The 20,216-nt window shown below is 38.0% G+C and overlaps 1 protein-coding gene across 16 annotated transcripts in view; it reads right to left on the reverse strand.

Moving 5' to 3' along the window:
* mast4 (microtubule associated serine/threonine kinase family member 4) overlaps positions 1 to 20,216 on the reverse strand; it is a 90,166-nt gene that overhangs the window by 18,235 nt on the left and 51,715 nt on the right. For 10 of the 16 annotated variants that reach the window (XM_034300851.2, XM_034300843.2, XM_034300841.2 and 7 more), the window contains 8 exons: positions 9,466 to 9,554; positions 6,823 to 6,892; positions 6,076 to 6,154; positions 3,739 to 3,893; positions 3,565 to 3,640; positions 3,274 to 3,483; positions 1,801 to 1,902; positions 821 to 953 (listed from right to left, as the gene is read on the reverse strand). In XM_034300851.2, the coding sequence (XP_034156742.2) occupies positions 821 to 953; positions 1,801 to 1,902; positions 3,274 to 3,483; positions 3,565 to 3,640; positions 3,739 to 3,893; positions 6,076 to 6,154; positions 6,823 to 6,892; positions 9,466 to 9,554 (914 nt within the window). Of the gene's footprint in view, positions 1 to 820; positions 954 to 1,800; positions 1,903 to 3,273; positions 3,484 to 3,564; positions 3,641 to 3,738; positions 3,894 to 6,075; positions 6,155 to 6,822; positions 6,893 to 9,465; positions 9,555 to 14,782; positions 17,970 to 17,992; positions 18,074 to 20,216 lie in introns of those variants that run through there. The other 6 variants (XM_034300847.2, XM_053230660.1, XM_034300846.2 and 3 more) reach the window with 4 other exon arrangements.

Here is a 20,216-nt window from a genome sequence, read left to right on the forward strand (position 1 = left end):
GCTTTGGATGCAATCCAGATTTGGCCAAGGGAGCTGAGAAGCTTCCAGGTTTATGGAGGGGGAAAAAGATGGTGAGCTACATGTGGGTCTAATTACTGGTAATGACGATCTTGGATGTGGTATTACAGGATCATTAAAGAAGGTCTGTCTCATAGATCGAGAACACACTTAATACAGACTTCCTTCTATGATCCTTCCTTCTAAGCCTCCTGATTTAAAGGAAAAATCCACCCTGTATGACTAATATGATCTTTAATGGCGTTTGAGATTTATTCTGTTTTTAGTTTAAACTTCTTTCATCGATATGGTGGTCTATTTTCACTTTGCTTAACGGTTTCCAGCATTACCCACAATGTCGTTCGACTGCCTGCCAATAGTGGCGCGGTAGGATTTAACCCTTGCTTCATTTCTACCTAAAGAGAGCGGTGCAGCAGTTTAGTCTGTCCCTCTATCTCGCCTCCTCATCTGCCCAAACTGATCAGCATCCAAAGCTTCAAATTTCATGCTAATACCACCACCTCACTAGTCATATTGTAGATAGCTAACTAGCTAAGCAGAGTATCTGCTGTGATTTAGAGCAACTGCATTGAATAGCTGCATTGCGTTCTGGAACTTCTGCACCAATATCTCCACTATTTCTACATTGGAGTGCTCATTAATATGATGTTGATCACCAATGGAAGATGGTGAGTGAGAGAAGCTCTTGCTCTTTTGAACCCTTGCCATCAACCAACAGTTTAGCACCAGAATTGCTGAACACATCACAAATATCACAAAGAACACATAATGTCTGTGTTTACAAAATTTAATTCCATCTTACCTTCCAAAGGGTCGCGTGTCAGACCGAGTTGGCTTATAATGTAGCGTGGAATGTCCGTCTTGATGCCTTGCCCCTCTTTGGCGTGACCCTCAGCCGCCTCCAACAGGTGATAGAACTCCTCTGGGTCAAACTCCTGTGGATACACATCACACTTCAGTTTTTCCTTTTTTTTTTTAAAAAAAAATTTTTATTCATTTTTTCAATGTATAAACCTTACTCTGGAGACTTACAATTTACGGTTAAAATAAATAAATAAATAAACAAAGTTAACCTGCTTATGTATATTTATCTCAAAAATGGTTCCACAATTTATAAAGACCTTAGTACAGCCTGAACAAGAATTTTATTTTCTCTACTCTGAGGAACATCATTAATCTGAGGCATATCTTGTCGTCTATTTACACTGTAACTTTTCTTAATTTGCACTACATGTTATATAGTGATTATCACGTACCAAACAATTGTCATTTCTCTATACTAAACTCACTGGCCACTTTATTAGGAACACCCTGACACCTACTCATTCATGCAATGTATTGTTGTCACACCACTCTGCGTAAATGCTTTAAAATGTGTGAAAATCAAAGTCACCGAGATCACATTTTTCCCCATTCTGATGTTCGATGTGAAATTAACTGAAGCTCTTGACCTGTATTTGCATGATTTTATGCATTGCATTCCTGCCATCAAATGAATGGCTGATTGGATAATTGCACTAATGAGCCTGGGTACCGTTGTTCCTAAAGTGGCCAGTGAGAGTATACACCCAGGAAATAGATTAAAATGTGTGCATTGCAACAGATGCTTGTAGTGTTACCATCCCTTAAATATCTTGTCACTTTTGCTCAAATTAATACTCCCATCACAGACTCAAGGAGTCTCTATTCACACGACCGTTTATAAAATGGTAACTAATATATTCTTGTTCTTTGAAGCTAAATGTCTGGAAAAGTGATGCGGCAGCAAATAAACGAACTTACGAGACACTCCAAAAGGCGCGCCGGTCTGGCAATGACAATGAGGATCTTCTTCACCAGTTCCTTAATGAAAGTCACCTCAGCACTCTCGGATCTCTCAGTGGACTGTGCACATGGTAACACAATTAGCAATGGGTAATTTGGGAATACACACACACACACACACACAGATACCTAAAAGCTTTTCACATGGGATCATTCTCCTCTCCATCTGTCTCTCTACGCTTTTCGTATAACTTTTTATATGGCAGGAAAAAAAATCCTTTGTGTCTCTAGAACAGCAATGCTAAGCACAGCTAGCACTTGTCCATAGGATATATTGATATACTTGACTATAAATGAAATAAAATTATCTTTTGGCCATTTTTTCATGTATATATCAGCAAAATATAAAGATATCTAGAAATGTGAGCGACTGACTCAGACATATTAATCAGTCAAACCTGCACCTGAGGTACTTTAGCTAGCTAGTTACCTCACTCTATGCTTCTATACTCTACTTTTTGCTAGCAAACCTACATATAAACAGAAATAAGAGCTGGCTATTTAATAACTGACTATTTTCCAGGCTGTATCATAATTTAATTACTGTTTGACAGACATTTTCTTCTTCTCTGTCAATTAAGTTTTTAAGCCAAAGTTAGCTAGCTAGCGAAAGCTGCTTCTGGCATTGTCATACTCGTAGCAGTGACAAATTGGTAATAAAACGCCACAATAACGGTAACAAGTTGTATTGATCCATTTTAATTTATTTTAATTTCATAATTGTTACTAAAAATGAAGTCGGTAATTGTAGAAGTAACAGGTTGTTAATAAAAAAGATACTGGAAAGTCAGACTTAATGATTCACAAATATGTTCATTTTCCTGGTGTTATAAATTAGTAATTCTTGGTAATGGCTATTTGTTGTGGTAATACTAAACAATACTAAACAATTAATCATTGTTTTATAGTTTTTTAAGACAAATCTGCCAATCAACATATCACATGATTTCTTTATTAATTCTTTCAATTGCCCACGCAGGGTATAAAACACTTGGGGTGATTATATGATTATTTTGTGAGTGTTTTATTCATCTTATATCACGGCAATTTGCCAGTGCTAAAGTTTAAAGAGCAACACATCATACTGCTTATCTGTTTACAGATACGATTAATGTTGTGAAATGTCGGCAAATCGATTAGTCCCTGTTATCTCTTACGTTATAAGCAGCGATAAACAGTCATTACCTCACCAGCCTCTCTTTTAAATAAGTTAATAAGACAAAAAAAACCAAAAAAAAACCCACACACAACTTGTCATCTTACTGCGAAAACACAAAGCCCTCTGTCTAGAAGACTGTTAAAATGCTCTGACACTGGAGACTCCTTCCAAAAATGCTTACATTTACTTCCTCAAAATAATGAAGTGTGAATTATCAGAAGAAAACACATTTGGTCTACAAACAGATTAGACTAAACATAAGAGCTCCTCACCTCTTGAAAAAGTCGTTCGAGTTTGTCAGTGAGCTCGCAGAAGTAGCGAGAAGTGATGAGGCCGAGGCGAGATTTCTCCAGGCAGTCGCGTGCCAGTTCGATGATCTGGTGATGGGCAAAGCTAAGCACTCCATCCGCCAAAGGCAGCACGTTCTCTGGGGAGCTGCTGCTGATGATCTCCTGAATGCGCTCCTCCATCTGTGCCGTGGCCTGAAGAACATGCCAGAGAGCTCAGAACACACACTGCAAAACTCGTGAGTTTTTGAATACAAACCAGGGCTTGTTGCTTACCTTAGGAAAGCGTTCTTTGTACACATGATTCATCATAATAATCTCATGATCGCAGCACGATGGAGATCTTCCAGGGCTGAAAACCACAGAAAAAAACAACAGAATTGGTAAATCGTTTTATTTCAAAAGGGACAAATGAAACCACAAGCATTAAGACACAACGTTTTGTTGTACCTGAGGCTACGTGAGCGCGGGCGCATGGGCGTGGCCCTGCGGTGGTCATCACCAGCAATGCTCTCAGTGCAGAAGTGCTTGGACAGGAAATGGAGCTCGTCGGCAGTGGGCTGGAAGGGCAGCTGATGGAGCTTCTCCTGTGATGAACAGGATGACTAGAAATGACAAGGAGGCACATTAGGAAGGGACTTTACTGGTTTTTTACCCAATAATAAGCTCTGATGACTGTTAACATTCAAATGAGCATTATATATCAGCTAATATTCGGGTGACAGTAATAATCATAGTATTATAAGATAATATTGCAATCCCCAGAAAACCGAGATTTTGCAAGAAATGTATATACGTGTGCAAAAGTTTTCACCCCCTTTAGTTGTTGGATATTAACAAAAATACCATATTTTATAGCTGAGGTTCTTTAACATACAGCCTTCATATTACAAGAACTGAGTCTATGTCAGTGGTTGCCTTATGTTATCTGTCTTATCTGTCTAGTTATTTTATTTGCCATGATTCACATTTCCTTTTCTGTATTTTTTTTTTTTAAGATATAAAAAGTTCACAGGCTAGAACTTAAGGTGTTAAGAGTCAGTGTGAATCAGGAAACAGCTATGTGAACCTTTAAATTTTAATTCTGGTATTAATTAACAGGGACAGACGTAATCTACATTTCAGTTGCATTAAAAAAATGCACACAAAGCAAAAAATAAATAAAAAAAAAAGCTGACTGGATGCTCCACTGACTGGCATGATCAGTTTTGCAAAGTTACACCACATTAGTTTGGGTAAACTGTCCCATGTCTCCCCTTAAATGTCTTGCCTAAATGGCATCTGTGCCTGTTATTCTCTGGCTCCATTTGTTGGCTCTATCTTGTGAGCTCATCGCCGGTTGGCTGGGATGATTCTACCAGACTGTTTGCCATTTCATCCCCAGGTGGGCGTGTGCTGAAATAGTGTCAGTAAACACAGCCACAGCCAGTGAGTGAGTGAACGAGTGGGTTTTCTGGCAAAGATTCAGGCACATATTTACCAGGAAACAAATCTGCTCGGAGCCATGTTAGTCAGAGCGACAGCATCTGTTATTTATCGCAAAACAGCATGCGTTGCTTTGCACTCAGTTGGAGTCCAAATCTAACTTATAGTACGTAAAATTTGTGGATTTGAATCTCTCTCAGGTAGAAAAAATTCTGTTGTGGAAGAGTATCTGTATCTTTGAGGTTATGTTTTAGGTCATTGTGCAATATTTGCAAATATTTTTCTCAGAATGGCTAAGACTCCTCAAGACTTCTTTTTTGAGATCTGAGGATTTAATCCTGCTCATGCAGAATTTATTTTCCCTATATATATATATATGTATATATATGTATGTATATGTATATGTAACTATTAGCCTAATAGACCCTGACCAGGCAGTTACTAAGGATGAATTAATAAACACTGTAAGAGCCTCATTATAAAACTTAATGAATGTGGTCTTTTTTTGTCCGGCAAGCTTCATATCCAACATCTCACTCACAGCCACGAGCTTGATATATGACCTCTCGCGCGCATGAAATTAAAAACCTCCCGCTCACATGACGTTTTTGTCTAGACTCAACCAGAAGCCCTGTGAACTGCTCTGGCAAACCCTCATATATGTATCTGTATTTGCATTATTTGTTCATTCTGAATAATGTATTTATATTAATACAGGTATATTCCTGTTAAGATCTGTTTAGACAATTGACAAACTTTCTGAGACAAACTCATCCAACACAAATTCTTTCACTAATAAGCTATTCGTCATGTTCGCAGAAGATCATTTCATTTGCACAGATTAATCTGACGATCTCTAGCGACAATGTTGCCAGGTCCACTAGCTAAAACACAAAGGGAAAGGGGTCACGCAGCATTGCGGATTAACAGAAGAGCTTTGTGCGGCTTTGAGGCTGATGGTGGTGAGCCAGCCGGCTAACTTCATGTATTTTGTTCTCCGATTTGATTTTTGTTTTCTAGCTAGCTATGTTTAGCTGGCTAGCACTATCTGGTGCCACCCAGAAAAGAACGTGCTTCCTATTGAGTCACATCGTTTCTGACTAGGGATCTAAATCTACATTCAAATTTCTGAAAGCTGCTTTGTGACAATGTCTATTGTAAAAAGTGCTATATAACTAAAAATAAACTAAACTGAATAGCTGCTATTAGCTCTGTGTGAAGTTTTTTTTTTTGCCCTGATGGCCAAATCCGACCTGAAAGCTCTGAATATGTATTAATATTACATGTTTTTCAGGGTGACTCAGAGCAGCTTAGAAACATCAGGCATTAAAACAATTTTCCTGTAATGTAGAGGGTGCTTACAGAAATAGTGGAACTGGGGGTGTTGGTTCCATATCCGGATGATGGGAGGGATGCCAGGGACCAGCGGCGGCCGTCAGTCCTACACACAAACACACACATCACTATAACGGCTTAGAAGTATGTGAATGAAACCTGTAGCATGTAACACACAGGGTTAAACCACGGTCGATGAGTGGAACACCAGAGGGAAGGGAAGGGAAACGCTGAATGACTCATTGATTCTCAGAGTGAGAGTGAGAGGGGATGAATGCTGATTACAAAGCAGCTCTGGCTGAGCACAAGTGTTTTTACAGAATGGCATTTAGTGCGCTATTTCCTGTAGACCCCTTTGCCAGACTGATAGCAATAGCAAATGAACACAACAACAGAAACTAGTTGTGTGAAAACACAGTGACAGTGAGGGGACCAAGAAATTAATTAGTGTACTCGGAGGGAAACAAATGGGAAAAGCAACTGTAACAGACATTATTTTAATTACCTGTCTACTCTGCAGCCAGGGCTGAATTATAAGTAGTGAAAAAGGGCATAAAATACTTTAATTTCCAACAAAGAACATTTTCTTTATTTTATTTTACTAAGATCGTTCAGGAGTATTCTGGATTTCCAAAAGGCTTTCTGTTTTAAAAGTCTCAGGCTGTAATGAGCCTCTTAGCTCCATTACTGAAACATGAACGTGTTTCTGTTTGTAGAAATGTACCCTGCCTGATAGCACTGATAGCACCGATACTTGGAGGATGCATCATTTACCTGCGAGCGAAGGAGAAGTGGGCTGAGGCACTGGGGGAGAAGTTTCTAGGGCTGTCCTGAGGACTCGTGCCTGGAGGAAATAATCCAGCACACAAGAAGCTCAACACACACAGGCATTTTAGCGAACAACTGCCATACAAGAAATCGCATTTAATGATTGTTTTTTTTTTTTCATTTAATCCCATTATTATAGTATTAAAGCACACTATAAAGCATTTATACTGTAATTTTCTATATACCACAGTGTTGCTGAATTCTCAATTTTCTATAGTAATCTAAAACTAAAAAAAAAAAAACTGTGTAAAAACTGTGCTTTCTCAATCATTATTTCACAAACAAAAACAAAACTTGTATCTGTTTTCTTTCAGGAGATGAGTTCAGATACACCCTGACGATTACATAATAATCGTGACAAGGCCCAGTGTTCAAACACATTTTGTAACTGCACACACAAAAGGACAAAGCATGAAAGAACATCTAGAAAAAGGTTTGAGTGAATCACGCTTCGGTAATACAAATCTTTTGCATTTGAATGAATTGATGGTGGATGGCCTTCGATGTACTAAATAAATGACTGCAATAAAGTAGATAAAACCAGAGAAGAACACTTGAGATCTTTAAAAGCACATTAGAAATCCACAAATCTGAAAAACATAGCTGTTAAGCACAAGCTGGAAATGTAGGGATGCATTGATACCATTTTTTTACCTAAATGTGCAAATGTTTTTGGTATTTGTCAATACTGATACTGAAGTAAGTAACCTAAGTAGTATTAATCGACCAGGGGCATCATGTTATGTTGTATTTAGCTCTGGTTATGTTGGATGTTGTCGTGAGTTGCAAGCAACTAACTCCTCGTACTGCGTTTTAGGTTTAAGATGTTATTGTGTTTAAATATTTCTTATATAGTTCTTTAATAGAGAGTGGAAGAAAGGCCGACCTGAGCAGGCAAAGTGTTATCAGCAAGCATGAATTGCACCTTGACTTGTGAGCAAGGTATCTCCGGTGGAGCGTAAGAAAGGGTGCACGTCTCCGTGTGCTCAGTGCTCGCAGAAGTGAAGTGCTCTCAGGTGAGAATTTGTGCGAGTGCACACGGCGTCTTCTCGCTAATACTGCTCTGAGCACTCAGGTAGGCAATCCTCACACTCTTGATTAAAGATAAAACCTCTATCAGGCTACTTGTATTATAGGAAGATGCTGTAGTTCCTCCTCTTGATTTTTTTTTTTTTTTAACAGAGCACAGTTTGTACTCTGCATTGCTTCAATTGCCATCATTAATCATTAAAAAATCGTTAGATATGGAGCTTGTTTGACTTTCAGGCTCCCACTGTGCGGCCCGAAGTATCTCCACATCCACAGCTGATCTCCCCCAGAGGCATTAAAAACATATGGGCCCCATCTAGTTATCCACAACCCCACTGTTTCTGTGCACTGCTTCTGGGTATAAGGGTCAGTCAGAGAGAAAAGTGTGCGTGTCCCCAGTGAAGTAACAACACATGGCTACGGCCCTCTGACCAATATTAATCACACATCATTCGCACCATTGATTAAAGGAGGGGGTTCAGAGTTAATTAACAATGACAAAATGGAGCTGAGTGAAAACGGGGCTTGTGTTAATGGTTGAAAGTTGTTCATTAAGGGCTTCATTCATAAGGCAAGAAAGCCATTTGTTTTGTTCCCAGTCCTCCGTGCCAGTGGAATGACAGGCTTGACCCAAATTATAGCCATTTTCTATTTAGAGACTAAACTTTAATTGAACAATGGAGCTGAACAATCTAATGTAAATTATTTAAAAAATTTATCTAATACCTTTGGAACTAGAATTTTAAATTTTAAACCATACAATATTTACAAAGAATGTTAATATTTAAGCTAACCCTTGCAAAGAAAACATTGTGGTATGTCTATCTGCACCAGCTCCCATCTTAAACTTGATTGCAAAAGTTTACACACCCTTAAGACAAAATGACTATAAAATTTTATTTACATCAACAAGACATTGACCGTGTGCTCCTTCATTATACAAGAAACAAATTCTCAAATAGTTTGTCGATGTTAATAACGAGGAAAACAAAAATATTTTGCTTCACTCCACCCTGCCTCCAATCAGTTTTCATATCTTCTAATAAATAATTTATTAACTCAACCATCTTATGTAATGGCTTTATCCTAGTCAGGGTCACGATGGATCTGGAGCCTATTCCAGGAACACACCCTGGATGGGAGGTTAGTCCATTCACACCCGGGGCAATTTAGAGTTGCTAATCCATCAATTAGCATGTTTTTGGGATGGAGGAGGAAAACCAACACGGACACGAGGAGAATTCTGTAGAGACAGGATCGAACCCTAGAGCTGTGACGTGCCAAGTAATAATAACATTTTATTATCTTATTACTGTTATTATTTTTTTGTTGATTTTTGTATTTTTGCTGCAGGATACAACACATTTTAATTTTATCGTCCAACAATTGAAACAATATGAGTAAATTTTGCACTCAGAAACCATGGGGTGTGCAAACTTTTGCATTGTATATTCTTACTACAACTGCACAAAAAAAATGATTAAAACAGACATGAGCAGCTGCTGGACAGACGGACATTGAGAAACAGTGAGACAGACAGAGACAGACAGAGTATATTACCTGTGTGTGAAGAAAAGGGGGAGTGTGGTCGAGGAAGGCCTGATGATTGTCCACTTCCTATAAGACTCTTCCTGTTACCTGTCCTACAGCTGAAAAAACAAACAGCACAACTAAGCTGTGTTCTTTGGCTGGTTAAGGGTTCTAGTTTCCTAAAGAAGTTCTGCTTGGAACTCTTTCTGAAAGGGAACCTGTTTGTTGCAGGGTTAAACACAGAACCTCTCCCAGTGATGATCTCTATGTATTGTATCTTATACTGATGGAAAATTTGGTTTCTAATGCATAATGTTATGGAGTTCATTTATAGACACTGGCTTAGATGGCGTAATGCTGCAAAATCAATAATTTCCTGGGATCTTTTTGCTTATGGACATTATGTTTTTCAGATGTTTTGTCAAAATGATGCTTTTTCTGCACCAAGTAATTTTTCTCAGCCTTGAAAAAGAAAAAACAGCCACAATTTCACACACTAGTACATAAACCCTATGATATGTTATTTTTCTTAACGACTTGTGTGGTTTTGACTTTAAATGACAGTTAATCCATAAAACTATTCAAATTCTGCAATAAAATTGTATTATATAAAGTTTCTTTTATCAAGTAGAACTCTCCATACTCCATCTTTTATTGATAGAAAACACTGTTATACTACAGTACATGTACAGACATGAAAAATCAATAGTTTCCAGGGATTTTTATGTTTATCAGCTGTCAAAATTAACTATTTTCCACACCATGCCTGTGAAGCCATCACAACAAAACACAAAAGAAGGTACAAGGAAATCCATTTGTTGACAATGTATTTTTGTGATATGAAAATCAATGCATATTGCATCAACTACTGCATCACTTTATGCTTTTTTAGTGAAGAAAAAAAAAAATCCTGGAGTAAAGGAAGAGTTTGCGCTAGGCTGTTAATTTTTTTTTATTATGATAAAAATAACAATAAAAAATAATGACACTCATTAATGTTTCAGTAGGTGAACATCATTTTGCAGGAGCCAGTAAAGAGAAGCAAGGCTTAACTAATACATGCAGTCTACCTGGAAATTTCTAAACTCATCCAACTTCCATAATCTACATAATAACCACAAAATGTTAAATAGACCCTTCAGCAGCCTAAGTTCTGACTGAAAAAAAGGAAAAAGCTTGAACAGCTTAAATATGTCTAGGCTTAATTCATGGGGGAAAAGGGCATAATACCGTCTTCTTGATTTTCTCCACAAGCTGTACCACTTGGCCCTGTTGAGATAGTTCATCAAAGTAGTGATGTACACATCCTCAAGGCTAGTCCACATTCGTCCTGATGTTTACACTGAAACGCAGTTAAAAGCACCAGACCACTGCCATTCCCGCAGCCTTTCCCGCAGCCACACTGACTGTACTGAGCGCTTCACAAACAGGACGATTAGAGGTCATTATGTAGATCCTATTAGCTCACTGGCTTAATCATCCCACAGTGCCCTCCATACAGACGAGTGAGGGCACAGATGCTCTCATGACTTATTCGGATCTCTGTATCGATAATGGGTAAGTTATTAAATAAAACTGAGATTCTATAGTTACTGATGCAGAAAAAAAAAAATTTAAACCAACACATTGACAACACGTAGATACAAACTGACATGAATAGTTTGGCAAAGGTGAAAATCAGAGTGCAGAATATTTGTACCTAGCTGTTGGCAATTTAATAGCTTATTTTCAATTAGCTAGCTTTCAAGCATCCACTGAATGCATCTCATTCTGACATGGACATTTTTTTTTTTAGCAGGACGTGATACCTGGAAACATCTAGCAGCAGAGCCTGCATGCTAGCTTAGTTAATGATGAACAAAGTTTTGATTATTATAGTAACATCATATTTTAACAGGTTTATCTACTGTTAAATAAATCACAGAGTATACGATGTTGGGATTTCGAAAAATATGAGCTAGTTAACTAGCCTGGATAGCTATAATGAAAGGGAGGTGGGCAGGAGGACATGAGGACATTTTCAAACAATATACTTATGTGTATTCGTAGATGCTGGCATTTAAATAAGGGTAAAGGTGTAGAGGTGTTTCTATATTATGATATAGATAAACAGATCTTTTTAAAAACATATATGTAATAATTGATACGGTGATTCTTTCTGCAAGAAGATGTTTATTTAGTATTTTTGGAAGGAGTCGCCATTGTCAGTGCTTTGTAACGATCAGAGGTAAAGCTCCAAGTTTACGTTATGGGTTTTCACAAACACAGGAAAGTCTTTAGGACAGAGCTTTCTCTGCCGTGTCTTACTTTGTCTTAACATCAAAAGAAAGGAAAAGAAAGAGAGGTTGGTGAATTGTTGAGAGAATTACTGTTTACAGCCGATATATAAACAAGAGGCATTAACTTGTTTTGTGGACATTCCCCAACATCAAATGTAACTATAAACAGATAAAAAGTACACTCTCATTTTTTTAATAAATTAAAAAAAAAATTGTAATAGTTGGCAATGTACTCTGGTATAAAAGGAATAAAACACTTTGGGGTGGTAACGGTAAATGGCTACATCACACCACCAGGTCGTTGATTATTTTCCTCTAACAGCACACCCCCAAGTGCTATTTCTTACTTGATGAATGACATCTTCATGGCTACAAATGGCAAACATTGTTTAAACCAAACAGTTATGATATTTGGGGTTTAATAATTTGTTAAATTAGAATAAGGGCATTTCCATTCTGTGCTTTTTTGTTTTCTGCCACCCTTAGTTGAATGAAACAAGAAAAATTACTATGCAGAATATGAAGCATGCATTACTACTATGTCATATCAGGGCTTTCCATCTCGGGTTTTCTCTTCATTGACATTCTGTATCCATAAAAAGAAAAACCCAACAAAATAAATGTTTGTAGTTTCAGAGAGGTTTGAGTGTATTCCTGGCCAGATCTAACTATGTTCCTGGAGGCATACATTAATTATTCATTTACTATATATCTAAGCTACCAAACTCACAAAAAAAAAACATACACTACTTTAAAACAATATAATCCTAAAATGAATAATTTAGCATTTAGCAGGTCATCCTGACGAGGATGAAAAGTCCAGTAAAGGCATAAAACATTCATCATTCCAGCAGGTATGTAAAATGTAGTTCACAGGTGCTCAGTGAAAGAGGATCAGATGTACCAAAGCTATTTATACAGCCTCCGCACACAGGCAGATTAAACTCCATCAGTCCTGAGCATTTGCTCCTAGATGCCTCCTACAGTTTAGTAGTGAAATGACAACTTGTACTACTGATAAAATGCTAACATTATAAAAAATAAATAATAAAAAACACCCGAGATTTCAAGAGACAGCTATACTTGAAAAAAAGGTTCAAACCAAGAAAACATAATAACCACAGGCTGCCTTTAATTCTCTTCACTGGCTCCCGAGTCATGTTACTGTACTAAAACAACACACCGTTGTCATCGCTGAAGCAGGCAGATGGGCATCTAACAACAGACTGAAGTTGTCACAAATACATGAATTAATCCATGCTGACTTCATCTGTATTTTATACAGTGTAAATCTCACCAGAAAAAGCATTGTTGGCACCAACATATTTAACTCCCCACCACGCCATTATGTAAATACAGCCTTTTTTTTTTTTTTTTTTTAAACATCCATATTGAATCATGTCAAGTAGTTTACAAGAAGTCACATTCTTTCCACACATTTCAACTAGCTGGGTCTGCACAGGATCTTTCCAAAATGAAGTTGGTTTAAATCAAACTTTAACAAAGGACCAATTTTTAGAAAAACAAGTGGGTTGGTCAGTGATGCCACAACACCAGAAAGCAGGAAGAAGGAACAGCTTATAGATATTACTGCGAAATTCTGGTACAGCGAGAGAAAAATACGTTTTTAATGGCAATGAATCAGTAAGGGGTTAAGAGTGAATGCAATGTTCATTAATTAGGGTACTATGTCCCACAGTTACTCAATAAAAAAAAAAGAACCTTGCTTTGCATCTATATAACAAAGGCTAGTTTATAGTGTTCAGACTGTTCAGACTTATGCATTTGATCTCTTATTTGCACATACGCAGTACAAATAAATCCCATGTAAAAAACAATTTGAACTCTCCACAGATTAAAGCCAAAAAAAAAAAACAAAAACAAAAAAAAAACAGCAACACAAACCCTGTAGTTGTGCTTGTCACAAACACAAGGATGTACTATCCAATAAGTCTGATTGTCTGTTATGGGTAAAGATTGAAAGATGTTATCACACAACTTCATTGGTCTCTTAAAACCAGAGAATTCAATCAATGTCCTTTTAAATAAAACTAACTTGTCAAACAGATCTGCTACAGACAGCCTTTATTACTTTCAGTCTAACTAGAGATGTAAGGTACTGCAATCAATGTCTTTTTGATGCCTTGGGCCATTTTCTAACTTACAGTTTTTTTCCGGGACACAAAATTGTTGGAGCCAAGAGTTTACATTTTGTTGAGAGTGAAAGCTGCTTTTGGACTAGGGAAGTGACCTCTGGTTCACTTCAACACAGTGGTTTGGAATTCGTCTCAAACAAACTCCAGCTTCAAGTGAACCCAAACTTCAAGAAAATCTGAGCTTCACATGAACCTTAGCATCAAGCAAACCTGAGCTTCACGTGAACCTGAGCTTCAAGTGAATCTGAGCTTCACATGAACCCAAGCTTCAAGCGAACCTGAGCTTTATGTGAACCTGAGCTTCAAGCCAACCTGAACATGAACCTGAGATTCGAACAACCTAGCAACAGGGAAGAATACTGACAATATTTCAAATTTCACAATAGTCGATAAAGGCATCTTGTAGCCTCCAGAGCATGTGATGACTTCTCGATATAAGGAGCAAAGCTAGCATTTATACTCGAGTGACAACAACTCAAAACAACCAAATTATTTTGGCACATGAAAGCGAGATGCTTTGACTGAAAGTCTTTACACAAACCATTGATTAGTGTTGATAATGAGTAAAAAACACTAATATTTTTTAGTAAGAACAATAAATGGGTGTACCTGTTATCTACTATTTTGGAAAAGCATTGTATACACAAAATAAAGTAGACAATTATCTAATCAATCTGTGGCTCAAAAGGAATCCAACAATGACCGTCAATTGAGCCAAGAACTGACCGGGGTATGGACTTGAGCGTTTGGATCTAGAATACAATCGAAAAGCGCCTCATATTGTGCATACAGGTAAAATTCAACGTAAAGAGTACTTCCCATTTGACAGCACTGCTCTTGTTAATGGTCTCAACTTAAGCTAGCTTTGCTGTAATCCTCAATGCAAGCATCAAGCCCCATTCCCTTGATTACCTTTGTAACCGTTGTAGATTGTATCCATTACGAAAGTGAGGCATAGAGAAGCTTGAGCTGGACATGGTCTCACCGTCATGCCACTAAAAAAATGCTGGTCAGCTACAGAAAACTGAGTGAAGATAAGTGTCAGGAGTCCACTGCTAGAGTTCCAGTTAGCCCTTTCAACGTAACTCCACCACTCGCAGAGATCTGTCCAGGCACATCTCGACTCAGCTGAGGAATTTGTTTGCCATAAGGCAGATGGCCCGTCCTTCAAAATGAATGTTCAGAGAAGAGACAGGAAAGGTTTGCTTGCCTTTATACGCAGTTTGCCTCGCCAAAAAGAAGGTAAGACCATGTACAGTGGATGCATTTGCGTTCCACACCAAAGTGCTTGCTGCTTATCCTCCACACACTCAATGAGCACAAAAACGCTGTCCATATCAAGTAACAGAGATCTACCACTTCACATCCTGGTAGGGAGTGAGGAGACAGCAGAGAATGGGAGGAGTGGCAAATGAGTCAGGGCAGGACTGCATCATCATCTGTATTCCCCATCTGGCCCTGCTCAGCCTATCAAGCTGCTGCTTTGAAGCTTGTCTGAAATGGAAATTCACTGTTTTTCAATGGTTACCTCCAGGTCCAAATCCTCTGTTATCTGCCTACCTTCTCTCGTCCTGGAAATGTGAACACCACCACCTCTATTCCATATCACATGGTACACTATACAGCCAAAAGTATGTGGACACCTGATCAATCACAACCTTATGTACTTGGTGAACATGGCATTCCAGATTTAGTCCCCCTTTGCTGCTATAATAACCTCCACTCTTCTAGAAAGGCTTTCCAGTAGATTTTGAAAGTGGATGGGGGAATGTCTGCCCGTTCAGCCACAAGAGCATTAGTGAGGTCAGGCACTGATGTCAGGCAAGGAGGCCTGGCACTCAGTCACCATTCCAATTCATCCTAAATGCATTTAATGGGGTTAAGGTCAGGACTCTGTGCAGGACACTAAAGTTCTTCCACCAGTGAAATATCAAGGATATAACCAGTCAGATATCAAAGACTATCTGATACCTATTGTACACTTATCTGGTTATGAGCTTCAGAATATTGAAGGTTGCAATCTGATTGGCACTTCCACCAATTTCCAACAGGACCACTGTGACATTATGAGATATCATCACAAGATCATGTATTCTCATGTTTCAAGGTTACTTGAGATATCTGATTAAAGCAATTAGTGGTGATTAAGCCAGACGTCATTATGTGATAAACTACCAGGATAAAAGTGTCAACCAAACGAATTAATGTAAATGTTCTCTTCCACATCCATCGCCACATTTAGTGATGAAATGTACCGAACACTCTAAGGACAGCTAGGTATCTTTAACCTAAAAATCTGACAGACACCCAACACTGAACACAATCGCTGAGCATTTTCAAAGGAGTTCCAGGTAATATTGACATGTGACATCACACACAGATTACTAGTCATAAAACGGCCAGTCTCCCAACGTGGAGACCAAAGTCCATTAGCCAGTCCGGGTTCCTTTATCTCTTCCAGCTGAGCTTTGCTGATTTTAGCAACAACATCTGGCCTAATCTCCTTCATGGTTGCCATGTCCCAAAGGGTCCTATGTAGCAGCTTGTGCTCTAGATAGGAGTGCACTGTTTCTGTGCCCCCATTACGAGAGGATGAATTAAAGGCACCCACAGAGACCTGAATCAGGAGAGTTGCTAACTCACTTTACTTCTGGTTAGAGCCATTAATTTCTATGATGACTTTGTTCAAGGAAGCCACCAAACGTCAATAAAATACAAGTCCTGCTTTTAGTTGTAGATAGTCCAAGGTAGATTTAGTGGTGGACGATATTACAAAAATATTTCAATATTCTCCAAGACATCTGCATGATTCACAACATGCATCATGTTACATAGGTTTTCCAAGAAACTTCCATCAAAACAGTCATGCTCTATTTAAAAAAAAAAAACTGTGGAAAAGTGATATATTTATTTAGTATCATCCTTATTGTCATTTATTTATTTATCTCTAGCCTGGTAGCTATCCTGAAACAAGGACTAGCTATGTGATGACCCAAATGTAAGTAGTATTGACATACTGTTTATTTTTATGACTCCTCCTTTGCAAACATATTTTAATTATTCTGCAGTTATAATCATGAACAGAAATGATGGTTACTGCTAAAGCTGCTGCACAAATCTCAGATAAGGAGTGATTAAACAAGAGCACAGTAATCACTGCTGCTGGTTGGACTCTCATCTATTCATCACTAAAATCCCACCATACTTGTTGATTAAAGGAGGCCTTAATTATGTACATGTCACAGCTTAACCTCAGACAAGCTTGGTTTGTGATATTCCAAGGCCGATCAATCGAGGTTCACATTAGTACAGAAATGTACACAATCTCAGGAGCTCTCATAGGATATGAACATTTTTCCAATATTTTCAATAATCATGAATTAATCAGAACAGTTTGAACATAAAATGGCATAACGTCTCATTTCACTTGCCAGTCCAGATACACGCTAGCAGAATTAACACTGATTGGTGGACGTCATTTTCTGTTTCAGTCGTCATTAAGCAGTGTGGGATTCTGGGGCAGGAAACGAAACAGCACGTCAACTGAACTGATCAAACACTGTCTGATAATACAGACACAAAGCAATCAGATTGTTAATGATGAATCCACAATGATTTCAAATGTCTGTACTGAAAATTTGCCAACACATCAAAAGCAGTAACATTTGATCTTGCAAGAAAGCAGGAAATCCACTGCAGTTATGCTTTTTATATATATGTTTTCCATTTTAATTAAACTCAAACATCTAGTTTCTTTACTATTCCAAAAACATCATCTTTTAAAACACAATTTTCCCCAGAATGGCTTACTTTTTCTTAAGATTTGGACTGACCTCATTTCCTCCATACGCCATTCAATTCAGCTACAAATCCTATTTTGCACATGAAAGAGGCCCGACACAAAAGCTCAGCGCATTATATAAGCCCGCCATCCTTTTCTATGAAATTATATAAAAGCTTTTGAAAAATAAAATGAGCAAAACTTATCATTAATGGAGACCGTTTGGCCTTTTCACTTTTACTGTTGCTGTTGAAAATCAACCCAAGTAACATCAGAGCGTGAAACCTCGCTCAACCCTTTCGGCTCCTGAAAAACAAAATGTCGAAGAAGCGTGCTCTTACCTCCAAAAATGGAAGGCGTGCAGCGGGCTGCATGGGCTGCAAGGGCTTGTGGGAGTCGGGCTCAAGCTTCTTGGAGTGAGGCTGTAAGTCAAATCACGGTTCATAAATGCTGACCCAAAGTGCGGCCTTACGTAGTTCGGACTACACTATATACTCTGTTTGTATCTTTATTATGTATATTATACCTCAGAAGGTGCATGTAGTGTACTCTAAAGTGACTTATGGTCCAATTATAAACCTTAAATCATTATATCCACATTTCCAAGTGAAATATACATATAAAAGGTACCAAAGATAAGAGTACTGTCCCAGCGACAACAAAAGGTACAGTTTAGTACTATTCTTTCCAAGAATGTATACAATCTCTGAAAAAATAAAGTTCTATTCTTTGGATAGTTAAAGGTTCTTAACTTCATAAAGAGGCTTTATTTAGAAACCTCTTCAAACCATCTGTTATAGGGTTCTAGATGGAATCTTTAATGGTTTTCACAGAGGGACAAACAAATGCACAAATCAAACAGCATCAATCCAAGCCTCGAAGTACATTAACATACAATGTCTCATGTCTCTGTCCCTATTATATATAAAATAGAGTCCAAAAATCTGAGGCCACAATGAAAATCTGAGAATCTGGAAGTTTGTAAATTTGTATCAATTTAAAACAATGAAAAGAAATATTCAATATTCATGATTCAGCACTATTTCTAGGTCATTTTTATTTATTTATTTTTTTTATTTTTTGATATTAGCTCCATGATGTTTGCTCCTTTGTACAAAAGGTCAGATTTTCCTCGAGTCTCATCTCTTCCATTGACGAAGTATGATCCATCGACACTCCGACAGACACTCTGATTATACAAAAACTTGTGGAGTCCATGGCAAAGTGCACACTGTCATTCAAGCAAAAGGGAGACATACGAAATACTAAGAAATACAGAAATTTATGAAAATATTTCTAAGATTCTACTTTTCACCTAAGTTGTTATAATATAAGACGTTTACATTCAGTTAGAAAAGAACGCAAAACAGAAACATTTTCACTACTGGTCTCGGAATTTTGGACCCCGCCGTACATTAATAATTCTGAAGAAGAATCCAGGAAGGAACTGCAGTGTAGATGTAGTGAAAATTGAGAGTAGTACACAAAGTTTCTAGGGAAACAGGATGTTTTGGACAGAAGTCCTGCAACATGCTTCTGAGGTTGTTGGAGGTGAAACCAGTGGATAGGCCACCATTTCGAGATAATCAACCATTTCAAATATCTATTTGCGTCTGAAACATGCTTATTCTCTGGAAAATTTATGTACTATGCTCAATTTTTACTATACAGAATTACAGACATTACCACAGAGCAGCACCATAGCAATGATTGAAATTTTTTTTTTTTTTTTTTTTTAGAAAATTGTTCACATCTGAAAAGAGCTTAAAGAATGAACACTGACAGAATTCTACACGTAAGAGAAATGCTGCTCAAATTTTAATCAACAAGAATCTTATAATGTCAGCAATCAGCTCCCAGTATGCCACCCATATCAAATTCTATTAGTATTAGTCCTAGCTTTTTGTATTTAGAACCTACAAATGGAACCTACACATGCTACATGCTGCTTAAAACAAACACTGCAATATGACCTCCAAATTTCCTCGCCCCAGGCTCTTTATCAAAGGCCTTCAAGTGCATAAATGCGTTGCTGGTGGTGCAGAAGACCATTGATAAGCTAAACCAATCACGTCACCTGAAAGTGCTGAACTGACGTGTCAGGAGATAAGCATGCATGGTGTGCTTAGCAACACCAGCAGTGATGCAACACGCATCTACAGCAGATGTAAACATGTGCTTGCCGTGACCTCTGTGAACAAAATGAGATTTTATTACGACAACAAATCTCCGAGGTGTGAATGAGGAATGAGAGCACATGGTAAACATGAGATGGGACCGATAATACATGGTACTGATCAGGTCTCTACAAGGGTAATTCGGACGTTTGGGCTACGCAGCATCACCATCATCATCATCATCGAGTGAATTACAGCAAGGGGAACAGGAGCCATATCTTTATACGTCACCTCATCCAAACAGACAGGCAAGCTGGCAGGTTCTACAGCTGCAGATCTCTAATGTCCATTTGGAAACACTGATCAAGCTTCAATTTTCACCGATCCAAGATCAGATCCGTTTACACACACCCTATTACAAGAGCGAATCCTAAAACTGATCTGAGAT

The sequence above is a fragment of the Pangasianodon hypophthalmus genome, chromosome 27, assembly GCF_027358585.1.
Source record: "Pangasianodon hypophthalmus isolate fPanHyp1 chromosome 27, fPanHyp1.pri, whole genome shotgun sequence".
Taxonomy (NCBI): Eukaryota; Metazoa; Chordata; class Actinopteri; order Siluriformes; family Pangasiidae; genus Pangasianodon; species Pangasianodon hypophthalmus.